The following is a 25772-nucleotide window of genomic DNA, read 5'->3' as shown; positions in this document are numbered from 1 at the left end:
TGGGCATCCTTGTCCGGTCCTCTCTCCCTTTGGAAATAGATGATGTTATCCTTGACGACAGGGGGTGCTATGCCGCTCTCACTGGCAGATGGGAGGGAAGGACTGTTTCACTGATCAGCGTATATGTCCCGCCGGGTCTACAGACCTCTACTTTTGCTGATATTGGGCGTGTCATGCTGGGCCTTCCTGATGGTATCCTGGTGATGGGTGGAGACTTCAATTCGGTGTTCTCTGGCAGCGTAGATCGCCACCCCCGAGATCTTACTAAGTCTCAATCATGGCTGAGTGGGTTTTTGGAAACTTTTGGTCTGGTAGACTGTTGGAGGTTGATGCACCCTGAGCAGATACAATACTGGGGCCCACGGCAGTCTCTCCAGACTTGACTATGTTCTGATGCCGGCAGCGCAATCCTCCTCTGTTAGAGAAATTCGACACCTTGCCTGGGGTATATCAGACCATTCCCCTTTGTGGCTCTGCATGGACACTAAAGTGTGTAGCGAAGGACAGGTCGCTCCTATAAACCTTTGGTATCTTCGCAATCCTAAGACCCGAGCTGATTTGATAAAGTCCCTTGATCACTACTTTCTTGAAAATGTGGGGTCTGTGTCCTCATCTGTGTCATTGTGGGAGGCTTTCAAGACGGTTATCCGTGGACAGGCTCTGCCGCTAATTGCTGGTGCTAAGAAAACTAAATGCTAAGAAATTGTTTGTCTTGAGATAGATATAGCCGAGCTTGAGATTTACCTTGAGGTTGGCGTGACTTGTGCAAAATTTCATTCCCTCAGCCTGAAGCAGCTAGATTACAGAGCCCTGGTTATTGACACTGCCAAAGTGATGAATAGGGAGCAACAGGGCAGATTGTATGATGTGGGTGACAAGGCTGGTAAATTGATCGCATGGCTTGATAAGAAAGAAAGAGCGAGTCGTGTTGTTCCCGTGATTGAGAAACTTGATGGAGTGTGTGTGACGGACCGTGCTGAGATTGTTGAGCTTTTTTTGGAACATTTTCGAACGGTGTACTCTCCGGTCTCTGATAGGGCAGAGGAAGACTCTCATCTTTTGTTGCGTGACATCGTGTTGCCGCGCCTCTCGTAGGTCGATAGAGACCTGATGGATTCACCACTTTCGGTGGATGAGGTTGCCACCGCTATCCGTTCTGTGCGCTCCGGCAAGGGTATGGGTCCCAATGGTCTGCCCATTGAACTATACAAACTGTGTCCGGACAAAATGGCGCCGTATCTTCACGATATGTTCCTGGAGTCACAAGACTTTGGCTCCCTTCCTCGTGATCAGCGTCTCGCCACCATCGTGGTTATCCACAAGGAGGGAAAGCCGCGGGATTGCTGCACTTCCTATAGGCCCATTTCACTTTTACATGCCAAACCCAAAATTCTACAAATCCACGAAGGAACCCTTTTACAAGTGGAAATGTAAACAGCTTAATGCTCACAGCCCTGACTTGGTTTGAATCCAATGAATCAAATTCATTCTTTACTCTCATTTATTCTTCTTTTTAACGTTTAGTTTAATCCACTCTTGACTTATGTTCAATTAATTTTACTCAATCTTCGTCTTGACTCTAATATTTCACAAAAGCACAGGAGTCCAAAGTGGGTTTCTCATACCACGACATTTAATATATAAGCCTAATGCATTTCAGGAAATACTTTCCCTTCTTCAGAGGCGTCTGTAAATGCAAATAAAAGTTTTAGCCCTTTGCATTAATTCTATACAACATTTTATTTACATTAAAAACAACAACAAAACTCATCAGTTAAAAAGTCTCAATCTTGTGTTCGTCATATTCTCCGAACCATGTGCACAATAAATAAACCTGAGTTTAAAAGTCACCCACATAGTGCATCCCCCATTTACTTCCTCTCCTTAATCGCGTAAATAAAATCCAACGTTTCATCGACTAATCAATCCTCTTTTACTATCTGCTAAATGAAACTGCAGGCTTTTACTTTGGATACAAGTGGAAATGTAAACAGCTTAATGCTCCCCGTGATCTGTCATTTCACCCCGATCTTTTAAAATAAAATGTTCCATCCTTTCATTTCCTGACGAAAAAAAAAACGCTTGTCATCCGTTTCTGTCCGAAGTTAAGTCTATAAATGTAAGAGCGCTCTTATGTGAGTTCCCGACCATATTCAACATCACCAAATTAAAAAGAAGAATAAATGAGAGTAAAGAACGAATTTGATTCATTGGATTCAAACCAAGTCAGGGCTGTGCAGCCTGGTGGAATCGGTAAAAGGGTTCCTTCGTGGATTTGTAAATATTGCAGCGCAATGAGACGAAGCGCGAAGCAGGTATTGCACGCCGACAAAATTTACATGGTGAAAGGAAAGGTTTAAAACAAGGATTTAAATAGAGACTACGAGGTGTGCATCTCCACCCAATGAACTTCATTAGCATGACTTTTTCGTCTCAAACGAGATTGCACCCAGGATTATATTAAGAGCAATGGAATATCGAGCAAGGAAATGATTAAAGCAAACGGATGGTAACAGTCACAGGAGCTGGGTTTCCTTCCAAGTTTGATTATCAGGCAACAAGGAGCCCTTTACAAACATAGTCATGCAGACTCTGCAAAACCATAAACAGTTGGACTTAACTTCGGACAGAAACGGATGACAAGCGTTTTTTTTTTTTCCGTCAGGAAATGAAAGGATGGAACATTTTATTTTAAAAGTTCGGGGTGAAATGACAGATCACGGTGAGCATTAAGCTGCTTACATTTCCACTTGTATCCAAAGTAAAAGCCTGCAGTTTCATTCAGCAGATAGTAAAACAGGATTGATTAGTGGATGAAACGTTGGATGTTATTTACGCGATTAAGGAGAGGAAGTAAATGGGGGATGCACTATGAGGGTGACTTTTAAACTCAGGTTTATTTATTGTGCACATGGTTCGGAGAATATGACGAACACAAGATTGAGACTTTTTAACTGAAGAGTTTTGTTGTTGTTTTTAATGTAAAGAAAATGTTGTATAGAATTAATGCAAAGGGCTAAAACTTTTATTTGCATTTACAGACGCCTCTGAAGAAGGGAAAGTACTTCCCGAAATGCATTAGGCTTATATATTAAATGTCGTGGTATGAGAAACCCACTTTGGACTCCTGTGCTTTTGTGAAATATTAGAGTCAAGACGAAGATTGAGTAAAATGAATTGAACATAAGTCAAGAGTGGATTAAACTAAACGTTAAAAAGAAGAATAAATGAGAGTAAAGAATGAATTTGATTCATTGGATTCAAACCAAGTCACGGCTGTGCAGCCTGGTGGAATCGGTAAAAGGGTTCCTTCGTGGATTTGTAAATATTGCAGTGCAATGAGACGAAGCGCGAAGCAGGTATTGCACGCCGACAAAATTTACATGGTGAAAGGAAAGGTTTAAAACAAGGATTTAAATAGAGACAACAAGGTGTGCATCTCCACCCAATGAACTTCATTAGCATGACTTTTTCGTCTCAAACGAGATTGCACCCAGGATTATATTAAGAGCAATGGAATATCGAGCAAGAAAATGATTAAAGCAAACGCATGGTAACAGTCACAGGAGCTGGGTTTCCTTCCAAGTTTGATTATCAGGCAACAAGGAGCCCTTTACAAACATAGTCATGTAGACTCGGCAAAACCATAAACAGTTGGTGAAAAAATGGACTCAGTGATGTTAATGGAAATGAGCACAATAAATGTGAGCATTCATTTAAAAATGTATATGGAGAGGGTTAGAACGTATTGCATTCTGGGAGGTGTAGTGGCACTGGGTTTAAAGTAATTGGAAAAATGCAGTTCAACAAGTCTGTTGTTAATGTCAGCTTAAAACCTTGGGGAACACAGGTGCTGATAATTATTTGGTGATGTTGAATATGGGCGGGAACACACATAAGAGCGCTCTTACATTTATAGACTTAACTTCGGACAGAAACGGATGACAAGCGTTTTTTTTTTCGTCAGAAAATGAAAGGATGGAACATTTTATTTTGAAAGTTCGGGGTGAAATGACAGATCACGGTGAGCATTAAGCTGTTTACATTTCCACTTGTATCCAAAGTAAAAGCCTGCAGTTTCATTTAGCAGATAGTAAAACAGGATTGATTAGTGGTTGAAACGTTGGATTTTATTTACGTGATTAAGGAGAGGAAGTAAATGGGGGATGCACTATGAGGGTGACTTTTAAACTCAGGTTTATTTATTGTGCACATGGTTCGGAGAATATGACGAACACAAGATTGAGACTTTTTAACTGATGAGTTTTGTTGTTGTTTTTAATGTAAAGAAAATGTTGTATAGAATTAATGCAAAGGGCTAAAACTTTTATTTGCATTTACAGACGCCTCTGAAGAAGGGAAAGTACTTCCCGAAATGCATTAGGCTTATATATTAAATGTCGTGGTATGAGAAACCCACTTTGGACTCCTGTGCTTTTGTGAAATATTAGAGTCAAGACGAAGATTGAGTAAAATGAATTGAACATAAGTCAAGAGTGGATTAAACTAAACGAATAAATGAGAGTAAAGAATGAATTTTATTCATTGGATTCAAACCAAGTCAGGGCTGTGCAGTCTGGTGGAATCGGTAAAAGGGTTCCTTCGTGGATTTGTAAATATTGCAGCGCAAAGAGACGAAGCGCGAAGCAGGTATTGCACGCCGTCAAAATTTACATGGTGAAAGGAAAGGTTTAAAACAAGGATTTAAATAGAGACTACGAGGTGTGCATCTCCACCCAATGAACTTCAAACCCAAAATTCTAGCCAAATTATTAGCCAACCGACTGATCAAGGTAATTAGTGACCTGATCCACCCGGATCAGTCTGGTTTTATCCCGCATCGCAACACTGCACTTAACCTGCGGCGCTTACACAGCGTCCTAGCGAGGGCGGCGTCTCTTCATGAGCCGGCCATCTTGGCTTCCTTGGACGCCACGATGACCTTCGATACAATAGAATGGCCGTATCTCTGGGCCGCCCTCGCGAAATTTGGTTTTGGTTCCGGGTTCATCGGGTGGGTGAAACTTTTATATGAGAAGCCGCTCGCTGAGGTAGTTGTTAATGGCCGAGTATCAGACTCCTTTGCTCTTGGGAGGGGTACAAGGCAGGGGTGCCCGTTGTCCCCCCTGCTTTTCGCCCTCACTCTGGAACCACTGGCTGCCTGGCTGCGATGGGAGCCTTCGATAAAGGGTATCCAGTGGACCCCAGATTTTGAGGATCGCGTATCGCTTTAGGCAGACGATATCTTGTTGTACCTCACGTCCCCCCGAAAATCGCTGAATGTGTTGTTTGACGTGCTTACTTCGTTTGGAAAGAACTCAGGTCTCGTTATCAATTGGACTATATGTGCTATATGTGCTTTTGGGTGGTCTCCCCCCTTTGCCTCGTAGATTTCCTATCAAGGTCTTGCAGACGGGCTTCAAGTATTTGGGGATCTAAATATCTCTGGACCCCGCGGTTCGCTACAAGCGTAATGTACTCCCCCCTCTTCAGAGGCTGAAACTGGATGTTATGCGCTGGCGTAGGTTGCCATTGTCACCGCTCGGGCGCGCGGCTCTTTTAAAAATGATGTCCTTGCCACGATTTTTGTATGCTCTCCAGAATACGTTCGATATTATTCCTGCGAGGTATTTCCGAGAGGTGGAGAGCTTACAGAGGCGGCTAGTCTGGGACGGACGTGCGCGTATCGCCCTAGCTAAGCTAACGCTCCCCTGGTATGACGGAAGTATAGCGCTTCCGGATATCAGGAGCTACTATTGGGCCTCTCAGCTGAGTGCGATCAACCACGCAACGTACGCACCTGGTCCTAACTCAGCATTCGAGATGGACAAGTATCTGCTACCGGGCGGGAACTACAACAGAACGCTCTATTCTAAGGCAATAGGGGGGAAATTATCTGGACCTACCAAGATTGCTGTACGAGTCTGACATGATGCGAATGTGGCTTTGGGATGGAGAGACCGACTGACCCATGCAACCCCGTAATACGCGTCTGAAAGATTGGGATGTCTCTGGAAAACAAAAGGCTTTGAGAAATGGGACATGATTGGTATTAGCAGGGTGGGTGACCTTTGGGCCAAGGGCAAAATTAAGACCTTTGAGGCATTAAAGATAGAATATGAGTTGAGTGACAGGGACTTTTTCAGTTATGCACAGATTCACCATGCTTTGACCTCGGTTTTCACTGCGGGCGCCGATATCCCTGAGTCCTCCCCGCTCGAGGATCGGGTGCTTGATGGTCAAGTGCCCGATAGCACGATTTCGTTAATATATAAGAAGTTGATCAACAATCGGGCTGATCTACTTGTACGTCTCAGGGAGGTCTGGACTGGTGACGGTTTGGAGCTGGACGACGAGGACTGGCAATCTGCATTATCTTCGCCCAAGGAGGTGGCTATACCGGCCCGTCTCCGCCTTGTCCAGCTTAAAATCCTTCACCGTGTGTATGTTACTGGCCCGTGCCTGGTTCATATGGGTTATTCCCCCGATGGGTTATGTAAGCGTGGCTGTAGAATGGTTGGAACCTTCCTTCATATAATTTGGGAGTGTCCGGGGGTGGTTGCGTTCTGGAACCGTGTGCATGCAGTGATGGAAAGTGTCACGGGAGTGGTATTACTGCCTGAAGCCAGGCGCTGCCTGTTGAATGTGTGGGAGCTGAATGATTATAATGTTGCTCAGACCCAGTGGGCGACCCTTGGAATCATGATTGCTAAGAGAGACATCGCACAGTTGTGGGGTTTCCAGCGGCCGCCCACGGTATCGGTATGGAAGGAAAATATGGACTGATGTATGTTTAGAGAGAAGACTGTATATGTGGCAAGGAGTAAACCCAGGAAATGGAATAAGATCTGGAGCCAGTGGAATGCTTACCGTGGAAACATATGTACGCCTCTTTCGTTGAGATCCCTGATGTCTCCCTCTCCCCATGATCCGACATTCCATGTATCTTCCGCTTTGTGTTGTCATTAACTTGCTTCCCCACTGACCCCCCCTCGCTCCCTGTACTATTTATATACTGTATAACACTGTACTCAGAGGTCCCTCCTTTATGAACACATGTCCATGTGAATTGTACTATTGCCTTCTGTATTGTTTTTTCCTTTAATAAAATTAAAAAAAAAAAAAAAACCTCATCCTTTATTACCTTTGAAAAGTTGACAGGAGACTGATGGCTGCTGCATGCAGCACACATAGGTGTTACACTCTACTATCTCCCTATCTACCATATGTAGCATATCTATGGTCAACGGTGAAGATGATGTCTGCTTAGAAAAAAATGCACTTTCATTGATGTGGCATGGGATGCTTTCAGATGGAAGCTGTGTCTACAAACAGGTTCTACAAATTGTGCAATTTACTGAGAAGTGGGAACAACATGAATATGCAACTACTATGCCTTTGGATGAGCAGTGTAATTCGCAAACAAGTACTTCAGAGACCCATTCTTACCAATAGTCCTGTTACCGGTGGAGTCCATGAGGAACAATATGGTGCTCTCCAAACATTATCTGTAACAAGACAGCAAGTTCCAGGATGAGATATAGATGCAAAATACTAATCAAGTCATTAAAAAGGACTGTTGTATTTTCTGAACCGGTACTAGAAGAAAGAATTTGAGCTACTCCATGACACTGAGTGAAAGAAATGTTCCCTATAGCCCTACCTCCATAGGGCTCATTTGTAGTGTGCCTGCATTCTCATTGCATATCTTACACTATCTCACTACTTGTTCTTCATGACCTCACCCTCCTATGACAGGGAAATAACTATGTTGATGTTAGAAAGTTGTTCATCTGAGGCACTGTTTTGTACCTTACAAGTGTCACATTCTAAAATGTGATCTTTTATGTATACATTGGTAATAAATTAAAAAATTCAATAGAGAATCTTTCCAAATAGGAATCACCATTAAGATTGGGAAAATGTAGAAATTGAATGTTAGATTTATGTTTTTCTGCAGTTTATTGGAAATGTTGTCAATATTCCATTCTGGGAAAGCGCAGAATTTGAGAGGGTAGTTTATTCGAGGTCTTTGGCCACCTTTAATGTAGAGAAAAATTTGTGCACAATTATTGAAAGATTCCACATGATGCAAACATTTGTCTTGTTGATTATGGATGCAGCTCATAAATGTAGCTGGCCACTTCAAACTCAGTTGAAGTTTAAGAAATGCAGGACAGGGGCTAAGGTACATGCAGATAATAATAGCCATCTTTTTTCAGGTTGAGCTCAGTTGAATTATTGAAAAATCAAACTGGATCTTGTTGGTCTTGGCTCTCTCTGCATGGTCACCCCCAAAAATGGTGCCATTTTCCCTTACTCTTTTCTAAATTTGTTTTTCTTGGCATTAGGACTCTTTGTACTTTACCACTCCTAAACTGTATGAAATTGCTTGCACTCTCTCCTCTAAACATGGTTCAATTGGCTTAGACTCAATGGGCATTTCTAACTTACATGTATGTTGCTTGTAGACCGATATATCATATAACCACAGCCTGTAAATTACATTTTGCTAATGGGCCTGCGGCCCTTACTGTGCCATCCACTTAAGTAACACCGCAAATGTCTCAGGCTTGCCACTGCCGTCTGAATTCAGTTTTAAAATGCCAAGTCAACTTGACCTTAAAACCTCCTTGCCAAGCCCTAAATGCCCCCTTTTATTACATATAAATCACCCCTACGGTAGGCCCTTGCAGCCCATATGGAAGGGTTTTCTGTAATTAAAAGGTTGGGAATGTAGTTTTAAGGTTTACATATCCTGGTGGTGAAAAACTCCTAAATTCGTTTTTCAATACTGTGACCACTCCCATAGGATGCCATTGGGATTCCTTATTACATTTAATAAGCTGTAATTTTCAGTTGGGAACAGGTAAGTATGTCAAGTTTCACAGATTTCCGTAAGCAGCGGAGTGAGTTACATCACGTCGTTCGCACTGATTTTGAGGGGCGCTGAGGGACTGATATGCCCTGGAAATCATGCACCCAAAACAGGAGATCATCAGGAGCAATCTACCAGAGGGGGACTTTCCCGGAATGAGAACAAGCCTCTGACCCTGAACTGGAACCCAGGTGACACCACCTCAGAAAGGGAAGCCTCACCTGTGGTAGGTGGAAATGGTTGAGCATTTATAGGTGCTTCACATCAAAATCTGAATCCCACGAGGAAGTTCATTTCACATGCCAACCAGTGGTTTGACAGGTTTGTTGTTTACAAAAGGGAATGTTAGGGCGACAAGTGCTTCTGGTGATGGAAATATGGGGAGGGGAGAGTTGGGGGGAAAGGGAGAATTGTTTTTGGTATGCTGCTCAATAGCAATTTTCACATTTGTGACAGAGCTCTTGATGTCTCTTTGAGACAAATGTCACATTATATCTGTCTAACCCTAAAGGGTGATGGGACTCCCTGCATAGTCCCGCATTTATACTCGATACTAGGGGTGGGTGAAATTTGCGTAGTTGTGCTACGCAAAACTCTGTGAAACTGTAAAAATTTTCAGCCAACACGCAGAGTTATGCGAACATGCGGAATCGCTTGTTCCGCCTGTTCGCAATGCCTTTTTCCTGTTCGCGAAAGCTGTTTGCGTGCGCCGGGGAAATATCTCGTGAACACGCATTTTGAAAGCGCGAAGAAGCAAACAATTCCACGAAGCTGCGGATCGCAGAATGTTTGGCAATTCTGCATTCTCCACGGAACGCAAAATTACCCAAATTACCCAAATTCCGCAAGCGGAACTGAATTTACCTCCCAGGCCTACTCGTTACCCTCTTTTTCATCCACATACCTGAAAATTTAGATTTCCCATCATATCTTGGAATGTGAAAGGTCTCTGAGACTGAATTAGGAGAACGTAGCACTGCAATATGCCAAACGCTACCACCCCCTTATTCTGAAGGAAACCCACTTGTTGTGAACACATTGCTCCTGCCTCAGATGCTACAGCCCTAACAGGGTTTTTTCATGGGGGGTATCATCTGGATTCCCAGGGGTGGCTATCCTTTGTCATAAAAACCTGTCCCTCGCTGTGACTGCCATGACTGTGGGCCCATTAGGCAAATACATTAGGGTGAAGGGTCTTCTGCAAGGGAAACACTCCATCTACACTCAGGGACCCTAGCCAAATTGACACAGATCATTTCTGGGAGACTGCATGGGATTACAGTGATCAGGGAGAATTTAATGCTGCTCTGGGGGCCTCATACAATCCTACTGCAAGCCGCTTGACTCAAGCTAGTAGGCTGGGAGACTGGATACAAGTCCTAGGCCTATGTGATAGCTAGAGAACCTTACATGTTTTTAGGAGAGAGTATACTCACACATAGGCCTCAAATAAATCTCTTTCACTCATAGACCTCATCCTCCTCTCAGTGACATACAAGCTGCAGGTCACATCAGTAGACATTCACTCTAGGGGTCTTGCTGACCACTCCCCAGTGGTCCTTGGGGTGACAGTGAGGCACTGCAACCGATATGGCGCCTCAACGTCTGGCACCTCCAGGATGAGAATTGTGTGATATTTCCTCTCTAAAGCTATGTTAGACGGACCAAAATGTGGAGAGGGCATGCCTCATGGCTAACCTTGAAACTTGGGTCCTGGATCTTGAACCGCAATACACTTGGCACCAGAGTAAGCCTATCCATCACCAAGTGATAGCAGTAAGGGAGACACTCTAACAAACGGCAATGGAGGAGGCCTGTCAATGTTCAGTGGCATATATGCAACAGGTCTATGAACATGGTGACACATCAGGGAAACTGATATACTGGCTTGTCACCAAGAGTATGGCATCCCAAACAGTTATATCCTGCTGCAACAATGTCTACAGCCATAGCCACAGTGTTTGACTCCTACTTCAAATTGTTTTATAGTCAACAAAACTGCCTGCACTGCAAATGACAGCACTTAATCCTTGATGATATCCCACTTATCAAGCTTCCCTGGACAGACCACAAAGCTTTAGACGATCTGATCACGGAGGACAAAATCAGGGATGTGAGCCACAGATTAAACTCTGGTAGGTCACCTGGCCATGACGTCTTTCTCAGGAGGTGGCTGAAAAGAGTAAATTCACCCAGGATATTTACACCGCTCATTTCCTAGATTAATACAGAGGTCATGATATTCACTTAGGTACTAGCTAACAGACTCTGCCCAGTGCTAACTACACTGGTCCACCCAGACCAATGCAGCATTATGCCAGAACTTAGGACACAACTTTGTATCCAACGTCTCCACCTTGCTATGGCCTACATGGCTGACTTCCTAAGCCCACTGGCTTTTGAAAAGTCCTTCAATACTGTAGTTTTGGACCTTTTTGGTCAGGGTACTGGAGAGAATGGGTCTGGGCCCCGAACTATGTAGATATTAAGCATGGGCGTAAAATCCGTTCCGTTCGCAGAATTTGTGGACTTTCTGCAATTTTGCGGTCCGGAAATCTCGCGTGTGGGACGGATTTTCAAAAACTGAAGTACATGAAGCACTTACAGGGTTACAGCAGGTGCCCAAGTTGAAGCTAATTTCTTTGTCACCATTTACAAAATGGTGACAAAGAAATTAACTTCAACTTGGGCACCTGCTGTAACCCTCTAAGTGCTTCTTGAGCGGCGCCTCCAGAGTTGTTGTGTACTTGCAACTATTCTCGGACCCTGCTCTGACCCTCGAAGCAGGGTCAGAGAATAGTTACAAGTATGGCACAATGCTCCAGGCTGTCACAAAAATTAAACCACAACAGGAAGCACTTACAGATAAGGAAGCATGTGCCGGACTTGAAGCTCAAATTCAGTAACACATTAACCAGCCCCCGGTTTAGGCTGGGCAGGTGTGCTTTCTCCCCATAATCTACAGTGGTGAGCCAGAGGGTGCTGTGATGAACCAGAAGGTGCAGTTGTAAACCAGAGGGTGCTGTGATAAACCAGAGGGTGGCTGTGATGAACCAGAGGGTGACTGTGATGAACCAGAGGGTGGCAGTGGTGAACCAGAGGGTGGCAGTGATGAACCAGAGGGTGGCAGTGGTGAACCAGAGGGTGTCAGCGGTGAACTAGAGGGTGGAAGTGGTGAACCAGAGGGTGCTGTGATGAACCAGAGGGTAGCAGTGATGAATCAGAGGGTGACAGTGGTGAACCAGAGGGTGACCGTCATGAACCAGAGGGTGGCAGTGGTGAACCGGAAGGTGGCAGTGATGAACCAGAGGGTGGCAGTGGTAAACCAGAGGGTGGCAGTGATGTACCAGAGCGTGGCAGTGATGAACCAGATGGTGACAGGGGTGAACCAGAGGGTGGCAGTGGTGAACCAGAGGGTGCTGTGATGAACCAGGCAGAGGTGCACCAGAGGGTGGCAGTGGTGAACCAGAGGGTGGCAGTGATGAACCAGAGGGTGGCAGTGATGAACCAGAGGGTGGCAGGGGTGAACCAGAGGGTGGCAGTGGTGAACCAGATGGTGGCAGTGATGAACCAGAGGGTGGCAGTGATGAACTAGAGGGTGACAGTGGTGAACCAGAAGGGGCTGTGATGAACCAGATGGTGGCAGGGGTGAACCAGAGGGTGGCAGGGGTGAACCAGAGGGTGGCAGTGGTGAACCAGAGGGTGCTGTGATGAACCAGAGGGTGGCAGTGGTGAACCAGAGGTTGGCAGTGGTGAACCAGAGGGTGACAGTGATGAACCAGAGGGTGACAGTGGTGATCCAGAGGGTGGCAGTGGTAAAGCAGAGGGTGGCAGTGATGTACCAGAGGGTGGCAGTGATGAACCAGATGGTGGCAGGGGTGAACCATAGGGTGGCAGTGGTGAACCAGAGGGTGCTGTGATGAACCAGAGGGTGGCAGCGATGAACCAGAGGGTGGCGCTGCTAAACTGCCCGGGAGCCCTTTGGGTGTGAGCCCCCACGCTGCTGAGATGCCAAGGGGTTGTGAGCCCACACGCTACTGAACTGCCCCAGGGCCCAGTGGGTGTGAGCCCCCGTGCTGCTAAACTTCCCCTGAGCCCTCTCAGTGTGAAAATCATTTGTGCTCAATTGCCTGGGAGCCCTCTGGGTGTGAGCACACATTGTGCTAAGTGCCCCCCTACCCCCAGTACATATATACCCGTACCGCACAGCACCATTATGCTCTTGTACCATGAAGTCTGGTGCCTGGATGCTCCTGATCCGTGTAGATGGTACCACTGTCGGGTGCATTCAAAATGTAAAGTCATAACTTGCTACACAGCACCAATAAACACGGATCCCCCTTGGCACCTGTATGCGCATGTACCAGGCGTGAAGCACCTGCATGCCACTGCACCCTACTGCCCAGCGCCAGCATATGCCTGTACGGGGCAGTTTAGTATGAGATGAGACATTGTCCAGCAGCAGCAGCTGCATGCGCCTGAACCCACTGAGCAGGATCAGAATGGCTTTGTACCAATATGCGCAGCAGAACTATCTTGGACATCTGAAGGATTCTGGGGTCCTGAGCCAAACAAATTTTAGCATCCTTGAGCTTCCCGAGCACCATCCCTGTGTAGCTCCTGTGACCAGGAGGCTGCTTTCTCCTCATCTGCTGCTCTGCTTGGTCTCTGACCCTTTATAAACAAGATGCATGTGAACTCGCATAGAAGACCCGACCGTTTGGCCCTGTCCTCCACACACTAGCAGTATGAAACGTCTTCCCGCCCGTCCCCACTATAATGGCCAACTCACTCAAGGGACCTCGGCGCCTTTTGGCGCGCTGGCAAAGTTACAGGCCCACGTGGTCACATATTTGTGCAAATGGCACAAAAATCCGCGAGTTCGCGGGAAAATTCGCGAACTCGCGATTTTTTCTGCCATTTTGCACGAATTTGTGGACCGCGAATTTGCAAATTTCGCCCATACTTAGTAGATATATCAGTGTCCTATATACTGTGATGCTGGCCCGGTCATGGTTAATGGAGTGTTGTCGCACACCGTTCCCATCCGTAGGGGCACCAGATTGGGCTGCCTCTTATCCTCACTCCTCTTTGCCGTCGCAATTGAGTCGTTATCTTGATTGATACGATTTGAAACCCAAGTGTCGGGTTGAGAATGGTCGGATGGCTCTGTGGACCAGACCACTGGTTCCAGGAACTGACGTCAACACTTGGCTCATTCTTCTGGTCGCACAGCCCCGCCCTCAATGCCTATAAGAGGATGCAGACGTCAGTGCACGATGGGGTAGGAGTATGGCATATCTTCAACTCTTAAAGACAAGGGGACATATTACCAAGCATGGTGATATTAGATTATCGCCGCTTTAGCGGACGTTTTCGGCCACTAAGTGGCGATAATTATATCGCCCTATTAGCAAGCTGTGCTAACTGATGTTGGCGACAGCTTTGAGGCGATTGCGAGTGGTTAGGGGCCCGCTTTGCATGTCAGGTATATTTATTGCCAATGATATGCAAAGTGGGCGTACCCAACCTGTTAGCGAATAAAAACAGTCTCTAACATCGCTATCGCCTATTATTAACGCAGGTGTATCAATGGAAATATACGCGCTAAGCGTGAATATCTCCAAAAGCTAACGCCTGCTCAGACCAGTTCTTAGCCATTATATCCAATGGGAGGTGGATATTATGTCTAAGACCCTATTGGCATTAATGCGTGAATATCGCTGTATTCTCAGCGATATTCACGCATTTCGCTGCTATCGCCTGATATTTTATCGCTTTAGAGATAAACATTGCTAATAGCACGTCATCTCTGCGATAATATCCGGCGATGCTTGGCGATAAAAAAAAACTTGCTAAGCCCATTTAGTGATAAATATCGCTAGTTGTTGGTAATATGCCCCAAAGTGAGGAACGATTTGAGCAGCAAAATACCAAGAGGGTCAAGGCAGCAGACCAGGTCAAGCACTACTAGTTCTGTATTTCTAAATTCTGGGTGGTGCAAACTTCTTCCTACACCTGCTACCAATAGGTGTTTAAGTCAAAGATACAAAAACATAGGCTGGAAGGTGCACACAATTAGAGTCCAAAGGAAGGATAGTGTATTGTATATCTTCTTCTTTATTTAACAGTTTTTTTCAAATACAGGCACAGCCAACGCGTTTCGTTCCATTAGCCTTGTGGAACTTCGTCAGGGCGAATTGATTCAATTTTGGAGTTAGTCAATCTATTCAGACCCACCGTGTGGATCAGACAGCAACTGACACTGGGTCTTCAAAGGCATGTAACCTTCGTATATTCAGAGATGGTGTTCAAACTGGATACGAGTGGGTAAGCCCAGTGGATATTCCAATGCTATATCCAGCAGTATTCAGAGTATTAGAGGACTAGGTATAAAGATTATTCAAGGTGGTGCGAACGTTCGCCAGGGAGTCTAGTTTTCGCAAGGAAAATTTCTTACTCTTCTTTCTAATGTCCAACTCCGGTACGGGCATAAAATGAAGATGTAGAGGACACCGGTCCGTAGTATAATGCGGTGTTCGTGGTAATAACCACCGAGCACCTGTAGTCGGGTGCTCAATTTTCGTATGCAGTCTCGTGGCGGCGTCCCTGGATATAGCATTGGAATATCCACTGGGCTTACCCACTCGTATCCAGTTTGAACACCATCTCTGAATATACGAAGGTTACATGCCTTTGAAGACCCAGTGTCAGTTGCTGTCTGATCCACACGGTGGGTCTGAATAGATTGACTAACTCCAAAATTGAATCAATTCGCCCTGACGAAGTTCCACAAGGCTAATGGAACGAAACGCGTTGGCTGTGCCTGTATTTGAAAAAAACTGTTAAATAAAGAAGAAGATATACAATACACTATCCTTCCTTTGGACTCTAATTGTGTGCACCTTCCATCTTATGTTTTTGTATCTGTGAGGAACGATATGGGCTACTTTTAACGGGGTCCAGCGCACATGCCGAGATATAGTGAACAAAGAAAGGTACCCAGTTACCCAATGGTGGAGGCTGGAAGGGGGGAAGGAGGATGAACCAAAAGGTGGGTGTAGGCACACGTAAGGGGGAAACTCTCTTTTGGAACTAGAACCCTCACACACCCAGCAAGCTAGGTGTCATGCTTCATCATATGGGTTTTCTCCTCGTCGAGTCGGCTGTGCAATACCTGACAGGCACCCATAAAGGGGCTCTTTGGCGGATATCTTTTGTTCCTGTCGTTTGGTGCCATGCGTGTGAGGGCCCTAGGGGAAGTGTAGATGTGGATGGGTGGTGTATTAAAAAAGGATAGATAGTCCACTGAGAAACTTTAATAACATGGTAATCTACCTGGTTAAGAAATGTAAAGAGAGGCTGCTCGCTGGTACAATGATTCAGGGGAGCAATGATCTACTCTGTGTCACAGATCAACATGTTTCATGCTATGTGTTCAAAGAGATACAGTGCAAGTCATCAGGACCTAAAAAGTAGCTATCTACACACTGTGGTCTGGGGAAATTATTCTACCTACCACTGGATTCAGGGGTGGAAAATTAGTCCCGCCGCTTCTTGCGAAACCCTACTGTAGAGAAGTGCTGGCTTCAACGGTCTTCTCTGTCTCAAGCACCTCAAATGTAGGTGCCCTGTCCATAGTAGGACACACTCATCGAACCTACCCACGTACTGGGCCAGAGAAGCTGGAGCTACCACAAAGCCACACAACTATTGATATTCAACTACTGGTTGACTGGGAGGTGGGATGATCCCACCTGTTGCAATAAGCTCGCTCTCCTAAGACTTGACCAACTGATGTGAATTCAGGAGAGAGGCGTCCCACGGCATTGGCTGGGAGAAAACTCTAGGTTGACAGACCCCGCTGTGGCAGGGTCACTGCCTTGTGCGGACAGGGTCAATATCTATATCTCGACCCTTTGGGACATCCGGGTGGGGGTGTGGTTGGATCTTTCCAGACACACTTCTGGTTGGCAATTTTCAGGACCTCCAGACATACTTCTTCCTATCAGTGACATCATTTCATAAGTAACTTTGACTGCGGCAGGTCCTTCAGCCATATAAAATTCTGATTTCCGCTCTTCCAGATCACAGCCCTCTCAAGACCATGTTACTGATGGGCCAACTGGGGAAGGGAAGGGTGTCCTAAATCAACCATACATTAATGATTAATGTCCCCGAACATTTTCACTCCCTGAGACAAAGGTTGGAGGGCTGGATTGGATGACTCGATGATGCGGACTAGACGCTCCACAGGAAATAGCAAAATCTGCAAGGCTTCAGTTCATAAAACTAAACTGCCTCCACACCATCTACCTCACTCTGATTTGACTGTAGCATGCCAGAAGGATCCCAACCCTCAAATTCCTCATATGCCCTTGCTCTAGTGTGAATTTCTATCATGTTGTCTGGCTATGTCCTCCCATTGTATCTTATTGGCAAAGTATCATGGCGATCCTATCCCAGATACTGGGATAGCCTTGGGGATCACTCTTTGACTGGGCTGTCAACGGTGGTGGCAAAGCTTGACACTACTCGGAAATGAAGAGCAGACGCATTGCTCACTATTATTGAGTAGCGAAGGGGGATGGACTGGTGAGCATGACTGGAAAACCTATTTACACCATCAGAGGCTGCCCACGGAAGCACTCTTGGATTTTGGACAAATGGATACATTACTACAGATTAGACAACCAAACCTCTTCCGTGTACTGCCAGCGAGCCACTTTGGAGTCTGTGGGATAAGGGTGCGATTATATGTTCTATTGAATAAAATTGGCCTAGTTATCACACAAAACATATTTGTCATTGGGAAAGGGGACTCCTTTTCCGTTTAAGGGCTGGTACTGTAAAATTCCTGCTCTGTTTTTCCCTTGGGTACAAACCTAATATAGACTCTCTTCCATGTTCGTGCGATGGTCGGAGTGATCAGACTATTTTAAATTTTTTATTCTTCTGTAAGATTTATATAAAATATGCAAAATGGTGTTTAATACTTTGCCTATTCACTTAGAAGATGTATATAGGAACATACTTAAACTGGAAGATGATGGATTCGTTTTTTTCGAGTTGGCACTTTTTGGAGGACTGCTGTATGGGCTCGCAAAACGATGTGTAATTTATGGAGAATGCGTTTTTGTTCTGGTTTTTAAATGGTTATTTTGAAATGCGTGGGCTCCTTTTAGAAACTTGCTGTCTGCGTTTCTTTAACATATTTTGCACCTGTGACTAATGTTAATGAAATAGTCTAATTCTGAATATGAAGTTGTGCATTTTTTTACTTTTTGTAATGTGATTGTGCTTTTATGGATACGGTCTTATCCGAATAAAGTAATTTTGAACTTTGAACTTTAAATAAAATTGGCATCAAAAAAGAATTTAGTGACTTTCTGTGGCTCAGCCTGCAAGGGACTGTGGTTGTTTCTTGACCAGGGCTCACAACCTGGTCAACCAACAGCCCCATTTCTAACTGATCTAAACCATACTGGTATGGACTAGGCTATGTATGTATAGAGTGGGAGGAGGGGCACTGGAGTGAGAAGAAGGGAGTCCTGGATAATTCATGTAGAGACAGTGCAAAATTTTGGTGTATATTCACAAGTCAAACCAAAAAGACATCACCCAGCATTGTGTGCATACATCACGCAACACAGTAGCTACTTTTACAGTTGTATTTATAAATGTGAATATTGTTTGTGAAGGTTATATCATTAAATTGATTTTAATAATTTTACATAATTTATGGGACTAAGGGCCTCATTTAGATCTTGATGGACAGGCTACTCTGTCACAACAGTGACGGATATCTCATCTGATTAAATAGAAGTCCTATAGGATATAATGGAATATTTTGTTGGACGGGATATCCATCACCGTTATGACTGGGTAACCTGACAGCCTAAATCTAAATCAAGTTCTAAGGGGCATATTATCAAGTAGGGCATTAAAATGATCGCTGGTTTAGCTGCAGAAAACTGCTGCTAAAGCAGCGATAATGGGCTTGATAATATGCCCTGGAGAATTCCAATAGAAGCCCAGAACACCGGAACATGGGTGCATATAATTGTGTGTTGACCTCATACACCTGAATATTAACATCTGGGTAAGTTGACACCTCCTTCCAATCATTAGGAAGATTATGACCATGTTCAAGGGACTGACTTCTTTTAAAACCTTCATAATTTCCGCATCCACAATGGATCCAAATATAATACCTCCTCCATAGCTCCAGCTTTATGGATTTGTTATTTAGTCTCTCTACTGCTTATGCCATTGTCCTGAAAGCAATGCTTCAGTGATTCAAGGTGTAAGGTGCATGGGCTACTTTAAGGTTGAAATCCTGGTCTGTAGTGAATGTACAGAAAAGTATGCTGAAGCTGTGTAGATATCTTGTTAAGTGAGGTTGAAACACACAATGAAAGGTACAGAGCAGATGAGAAAATTGTAGGTTATCTTGAATCACGTTGAAACCTTGGTTCCAGCTGGTTCTAGCAGGTGTTGCTGTTGGAGTCACTATTTGAGCCCAGTAGTTGCCAGTGTCTTAATTTGCTGTGGGTTGGGGCACCACAACATCATCCTCAGGCACATATTCTATGTTTCACTACTTTAAAATTGGCTTTGTAATTCTTCTGTAAGATTAAGAAATGCATGCATGCCCATGAGTAAACCCTGTTGTTAGGATGAAAGGGGTTAGACATTGCACAGAATCTCTTTACCTGCCTACAGAGTGGATTCTTTTGAGGTCAACAGAGTGCCACAATGCCAATTAGAAAATATGGAAAGTCTAGGATAACAAACAACCACCACAGTTATCTGTGGACCTGGCCCTCCTGAGTGAAAAAACATAAACTCTGTCATTCTGTGACTTGGTACGCCTCCTAGAAGGCAATGCATTAGGAGATTAGTACTTTTCATTAGCTGATATAGAAGCAGAAGGTTCAGTCTTGTGATATTCCTGTAAATTATCTGGAATTATGCTTAGATGTCATTGTTTAGTAATGTGAAGACATATGTATGAAATTAACACAGAAACAAAGATGAAGACAGAAATATGTGGCTGGACCCTTTATGGGAAAACAAGGCAACTATAAGTAGGCATAACATGGAATTTAAATGTAAAGAAAGAGGTAGAACAGAAAGAAAGTATAACATAAAACAGACAAAGAAGGAGTCATTGGATATACTGTGCAATATATGAAAGTAATAAGGTTGCCCTATTGATCACAAAGCAGTATATGTTCAATTGCATGGACAACCTTGTAGAAATCCAGACTCACATCCAGTCAATCACCCAAACATATGCAGGGTGGCAATTCACAAAACTGCAATTGTTCAACACACAAACTTATTACACATTATAAGTGAAGTAATTCCACACTCTCGGAGTTAACAATCCTGGAGATCCTTCTAAGGGGTGTGGCGTTAACAGAGATTCTAGCTTGAACGTTGCAAATCTCTTGTAAAATGTGGAATTATCAGGGAGATGAGTAGTTATGAGTCAGGTTTTCCTCAGTAATTTCTCATTTTCTCTTTGACTTTCACTTAGAGATTTCAGTTACAGTGGTGGAAAGGAAACATATCTGCAGTCGTCCTCACAAACTTCACACTACTAGTGGGATAGTAATTGCTATTCATAGCTCCATCAAAGTTAAAATGGGCCTCATAATTTGGCCTTCATAATAAAGTCCTCAAGACAGGCAACAAACTTTAGAAGAACCTCGTTAAAATTATCGCTGTTTTAGCGGCAGGAAACTGCTGCTAAAACGGCGATAATGGGCATGCTAATATGCGTTATAGAATTCCAATAGAAGCCCAGGTTATATGTCCTGCACATTTAACCTGGGTTCTATTGGAATTCTATCATGCATATTAGCAATCCCATTATCCCTGTTTTAGCGGCAGTTTCCTGCTGCTAAAACAGCGATAATTTTAGCGAGGTTCTTGCTAATATGCCCCTTTGTCTTTTCCAAGCCTCACTGTCATTTTTTTTCAAATAGACATCAAATTCTCACAGGCTGTCTACAAGATATCAAGATTGCCAATACTTCACCGTTTATCTGGGATTCCAGATAGGTTGCAGTTAAAAGAAGCAGCTTTCCAGTGCATAATTTGTAAAACAATAAGTGCCAGTGTCCAAAGTTTTGCTCAGAATGCAGTGGCCAGTGCAATTAAATGTCAGTGTGCCGTATACCAAGGCTGACTAGTCTTGATTGCACCCCATTCCTATGTAATCCACCACCAGAAAATCCCTGACCATCTGTGGTAATCCTATTGGTTCTTTTTCATCCATGCTTTCTTCCTTTGTAGTGTTTTTTCTCTTTCTCCTTCTTTCTCATTTGCATGCTTTCATCTTTTCGGCTCTGGGATAAAGTCTGATGAGGAAAAGTACGCCCTCATCCTCAAAATGAGTGCTGGTACACCCCACCTGCAACCACCAGCTCAAATTAAACACTACAGCTTACACAGTACATTGCAGGCTGTTTAAAACTATAAAGATTTTGATAACTCTCGGAGTCTGTTCAGGAGGCGTTCTTCCACTGTCCCTTGAAAAGCCTTTCATTGAACATTTCCTTCCACTCTTTCTTTTATTTCTTCCATCTGGAAAGAAGGAATGCTCCATTTCAAGTCAGACAGGGGTTCTAGAATCTTTACTCCAGGTTTTAACAGGGGGACTGTAGGTTCTCAAGAATTTCTTAAAGAGATAGGGATAGAATATCATTAACACTTCTAGCCATTTGGATGGTATTCTATGCATCTATTACAGGCAACTGGTTATAAATAAATATATCAACCCACCTCCCCACAAATATAGACATCCAAAACTACTGAATGTGTGTCAGGTCAACCAAATGGGGGGTGAAATGTGTATTGATATAAGCCCTGGGTGTGCTATTTTTCCTAATAGGTTACCAAATGATGAAGAACTCTTCTTTTAGAGGAAATCCTTCCAAACGTCAATTGCTGAAACTGGAATGGGGCAGGGGCCTTTTCTCCCAAATGCACTCGGATGGCCACATGTTCATAGAGAAATGTGAAATTAAATGTTGGTAATGGTAGATTAATTTCTACACTCCTTCACCCTGGGGACACTATTCTTACAGAGTATGCTAAGAATGTCTGCTACTGTTATATGTTATGTTATGTTATAGGCTGATTTGTATCGCGCACTGCTAGTCAAGACTGTCCTGGCGCGTAGAGGAAACAAAGACAGCATATATCCGAAATCTAAAAGGCTTGTTTAAACAGATGCGTTTTTAATAGTTTTTTAAAACTGGTCAGATCCGTAGTGTATCGTAGTTGGTCTGGCAGAGCGTTCCACAAATTAGCCGCTCTGACCGCCAGGGATCTGCCCCCTAGGCGAGTTTTCCGGAACCTAGGGACAACCAGGCGTCTAAGTGATGCTGAGCGTAATTGACGCACTGGCTGATAGAACATAAACCTGGCCCTCAAATAGGCTGGGCAGGGGCCATGGAGGGCTTTGTGGGCCAGGACCAGGGCCTTGAAACATACTCTTTGGTGCACCGGGAGCCAATGGAGGTCACACAGTTGTTTGCGGACACTTAGTCTCCTAGGGATGTCAAAAAGGAGCCTAACTGCCGCATTTTGTACCACCTGCAGTTTCCTTAAAAGAAACTCCGGAGAGCCAATATACAGAGCATTGGCGTAGTCCAGGCGCGAGAGTATGAGAGCCCTGGCCACTGCCTCTCTGGCAGTTCGAGGGAGGAGGGGAAAAAATTTCCTTAGGGTTGTAAGGGTGCCAAAACAGGTGCCAGCAAATCTACTGTCAAACTCAGTAATAGAAAGCACTGAGATGAATAGTAGGGAACAAAAAAAAAACACCCATAATTGTTATTCAAGATCATAAACTGCCCACCTTATCCTCAAAAGAAGGATCCTTTGGTGATAGTGTTATGTGCCTTTCCCATATTAAAGCCACCAAGGAGCTCTCCTTGGAAGATCCACACTGTCAGTTCAGAATTTGACATGGCCCATGCCAGCTTACAGAAGATATTGTCTGACAGGATGGTTTTTAGTTGAGTTGGCAATCCGAAGAGCTGCCCATAATGACATGGAACCCCTGGTAGGAAGCTAACAAATGTTGACAAAAACTAAAACTAAAATTCTGAGATCTTGCGGATAAGTAGAAAATAAACTGTAGTGATGCGATCTGTCTGATAACTGTAACATTTATCTCTCTACACATCCACAGCTTCTTCACAGTGTGAAAAATGTTCGCATGCCAGCAAGTTTTGGCTCCGGGAAGTTTTTTGATGAAAATGGCAACCCCCCTGCATGGTATGATATTGTCAACTGGCAACAAAGTCCAAAGGGAGCCCTCATGCATGTTAACGTGGGCAAATATGACTCTGGCGCTCCTCCAGGGAAAATCTTGATGGTCAATGCCAATGCCATTCAGTGGACTGCAGGATACACACAAGTAAGACATGGCTCGTTTGAAGATAGGATTTACACACACGCTGTAATGAGTCCATTATCTAGGCCCTGATTTAGATCTCGGCAGACATATTACTCTGTCACAACGGTGACGGATAGCTTGTATAAATCATATAGGATATAATGGGATTGATACTTCAGAAGATGGGAGATCTGTCACTGTTATGAAGGAGTAACCCATCTACTGAAATGTAATTCAGGCCCTTAGTTCCCAGGCTCTAGACTTGTTGGTCAAGTACAAACTGAAAATTGATTCATGCAACCTCCAGCATTACCAAATAGAATAAACAATACCATAGTTGGTCAATGGTATATCCAGTCCAACATATTACTGCTACTCCATTAAAACTGAAAAGACCTCATGGTGACTCGATTACAGAGGTATCACTTTGGCTGATTGCCTGTGGCACGATGATTCCATATCAGAAATTACCAGGTATGGGAACACCAGGTTTAATTTTACCGGGTGCATATTTGTATCTGATAAAACCACTTTGGACTTTGGGCAGAGGCATAGTCCAGCCCCACCTGACATTTTCCTTCACCACTTGTGGAGTATGGAATACTTCCCCTGCCACAGGAAAGCCTGAATTTGCAACCAACACGATGCTGACAACCAGTTACCTACCCTGTTACTTGCATTGGATGCCCAATCTCATTTACTACCTGTTTGAGGCACGTGGTAAATATGAAAATACCCCAAAATCATGAATAACAATTTGTAAAAGAACATGGAAATCTAGGGTCTCCATGCTTACTCCTGATTCTGGGGATACAAACACATAACACCCACAAACCTATGTGAATAGTTTATAGTGAATATTAATAGTGAATAATAGTGAATTAATAGTGAATTTATAGTGAATTACAAACAGTCTGAAATCATTGGTTTCCGCCCCAGTAGGAATTGATAATAACTTGTAACCCTGTACAAAATGTGGGGATGAACAAGTGATACTGTGAGCAGCCTGCAGGCCCATTTCACTTACAAGTGCGGATCCAAGATCCAAATATTTGAGGTGCTTTATCAGAAACTCACCATATGATTCTTGTTCTTCTTTCCAGGTCCCTGCTTCTGTGTGCAGTGCCAGCTGTCCCTCTGGCTTCAGGAAAGTTGCTAGAGAAGGAAAACCCATCTGCTGCTTCCAGTGTGTGCAGTGCCCTCAAGGAGCGATCTCACACCAGACTGGTAAGTGAATCAATAGTTGTAAACACTTAAAAAACTTCTTGAAATATAAAAGTCACAGAGCCCTATCTAATTTGCTGTTTCAGATTCCATTGAGTGTTTTCCGTGTCCATGGGATAAGTGGCCAAACGAGAAGCAAGAAAAGTGCATTCTGAAGACTATGGAATTTCTCTCTTATGATGATGTTCTTGGAGCCACCTTAGGAGCAACCAGCATTTTCTCATCTGCAGTCCCAATTGCTATTCTGGGATTGTTCATTGGTTACAGAAACACTCCTATTGTTAGAGCCAACAACCGTTCCATCAGCTACCTCCTGCTTCTGTCGCTCAACCTTTGCTTTCTTAGCTCATTAGCATTTATTGGCCCTCCAACACATGGCACATGTCTTTTCCGCCAGGCGTCCTTTGGTATAACTTTTTCTCTTTGTGTCTCTTGCATTTTAGCTAAAACCATTATGGTGGTCATCGCCTTCAATGCCACCAAACCCAGTAGCAACCTAAGGAGTTGGGTTGGGCCACACGTATCATATATGATTATTAGTGTTAGTACAATACTTCAGATCCTTCTGTGTGTGTCTTGGCTGATCCTCTCTCACCCTTTCTCAGAATATAACATCCACATCCATCCTGGAAAGATAATAGTTGAATGTAATGAAGGCTCTACTGTTGCTTTCTGGTGCATGCTGGGGTATCTTGGGTTTCTGGCCAGCATCAGCTTTGTGGTGGCCTTCCTGGCTAGGAACCTGCCTGATAGCTTCAATGAGACCAAACTCATCACCTTCAGTATGCTGGCTTTCCTGAGTGTGTGGGTGTTATTTGTTCCTGCCTATCTCAGCACGAAGGGCAAGTACATGGTGGCCATGGAGGTGTTTGCGATTGTTTCTTCCAGCTCTGCCCTGGTTTCCTGTTTATTTTTTCCCAAGTGTTACATCATACTAATGCTCCCTGAAATTAACTCAAAAGAGCACCTGCTGGCTAGATTGCAATCAACACAAAAAAAGAGAAGGTATCTACCTTAATAAAGAGTGACTGACCACTGTCTTGTACCTGGACATTTCTATGAAGACAGCAACTGGAACAAGATAGCCTCAGGAAATCTATGTACTACATAACTGTAATCCATGTTGTAATAAGTGGTCTTTGAATTATTTGATGGTCTTTTGTTCTTGCATATAATTGTTCTATTTACAACACTTTGATCTTCTCTAACAATGATTGTGTACTTTTCCCCACCTAAGCATTAGAAGAGGCTTTT

The 25772-nt window shown here is 44.0% G+C and overlaps 1 protein-coding gene across 1 annotated transcript in view; it reads left to right on the top strand.

Annotated features, from left to right (window-relative positions):
• Positions 1-25536, top strand: part of LOC147678542 (extracellular calcium-sensing receptor-like) — a 55168-nt gene extending 29632 nt beyond the window's left edge. Inside the window, exons 3-5 of the mRNA XM_086945684.1 lie at positions 23088-23315; positions 24398-24521; positions 24605-25536. Coding sequence (XP_086801810.1) covers positions 23088-23315; positions 24398-24521; positions 24605-25536 — 1284 coding nt within the window. The remainder of the gene's footprint in view (positions 1-23087; positions 23316-24397; positions 24522-24604) is intronic.
• The last annotated feature ends 236 nt before the right edge of the window (positions 25537-25772 follow it).

The sequence above is a fragment of the Lissotriton vulgaris genome, chromosome 12 (assembly GCF_964263255.1).
Source record: "Lissotriton vulgaris chromosome 12, aLisVul1.2, whole genome shotgun sequence".
Taxonomy (NCBI): Eukaryota; Metazoa; Chordata; class Amphibia; order Caudata; family Salamandridae; genus Lissotriton; species Lissotriton vulgaris.
Note: the sequence above shows the minus strand (reverse complement) of the source record. Positions and strands in the feature narration are given on the sequence as shown.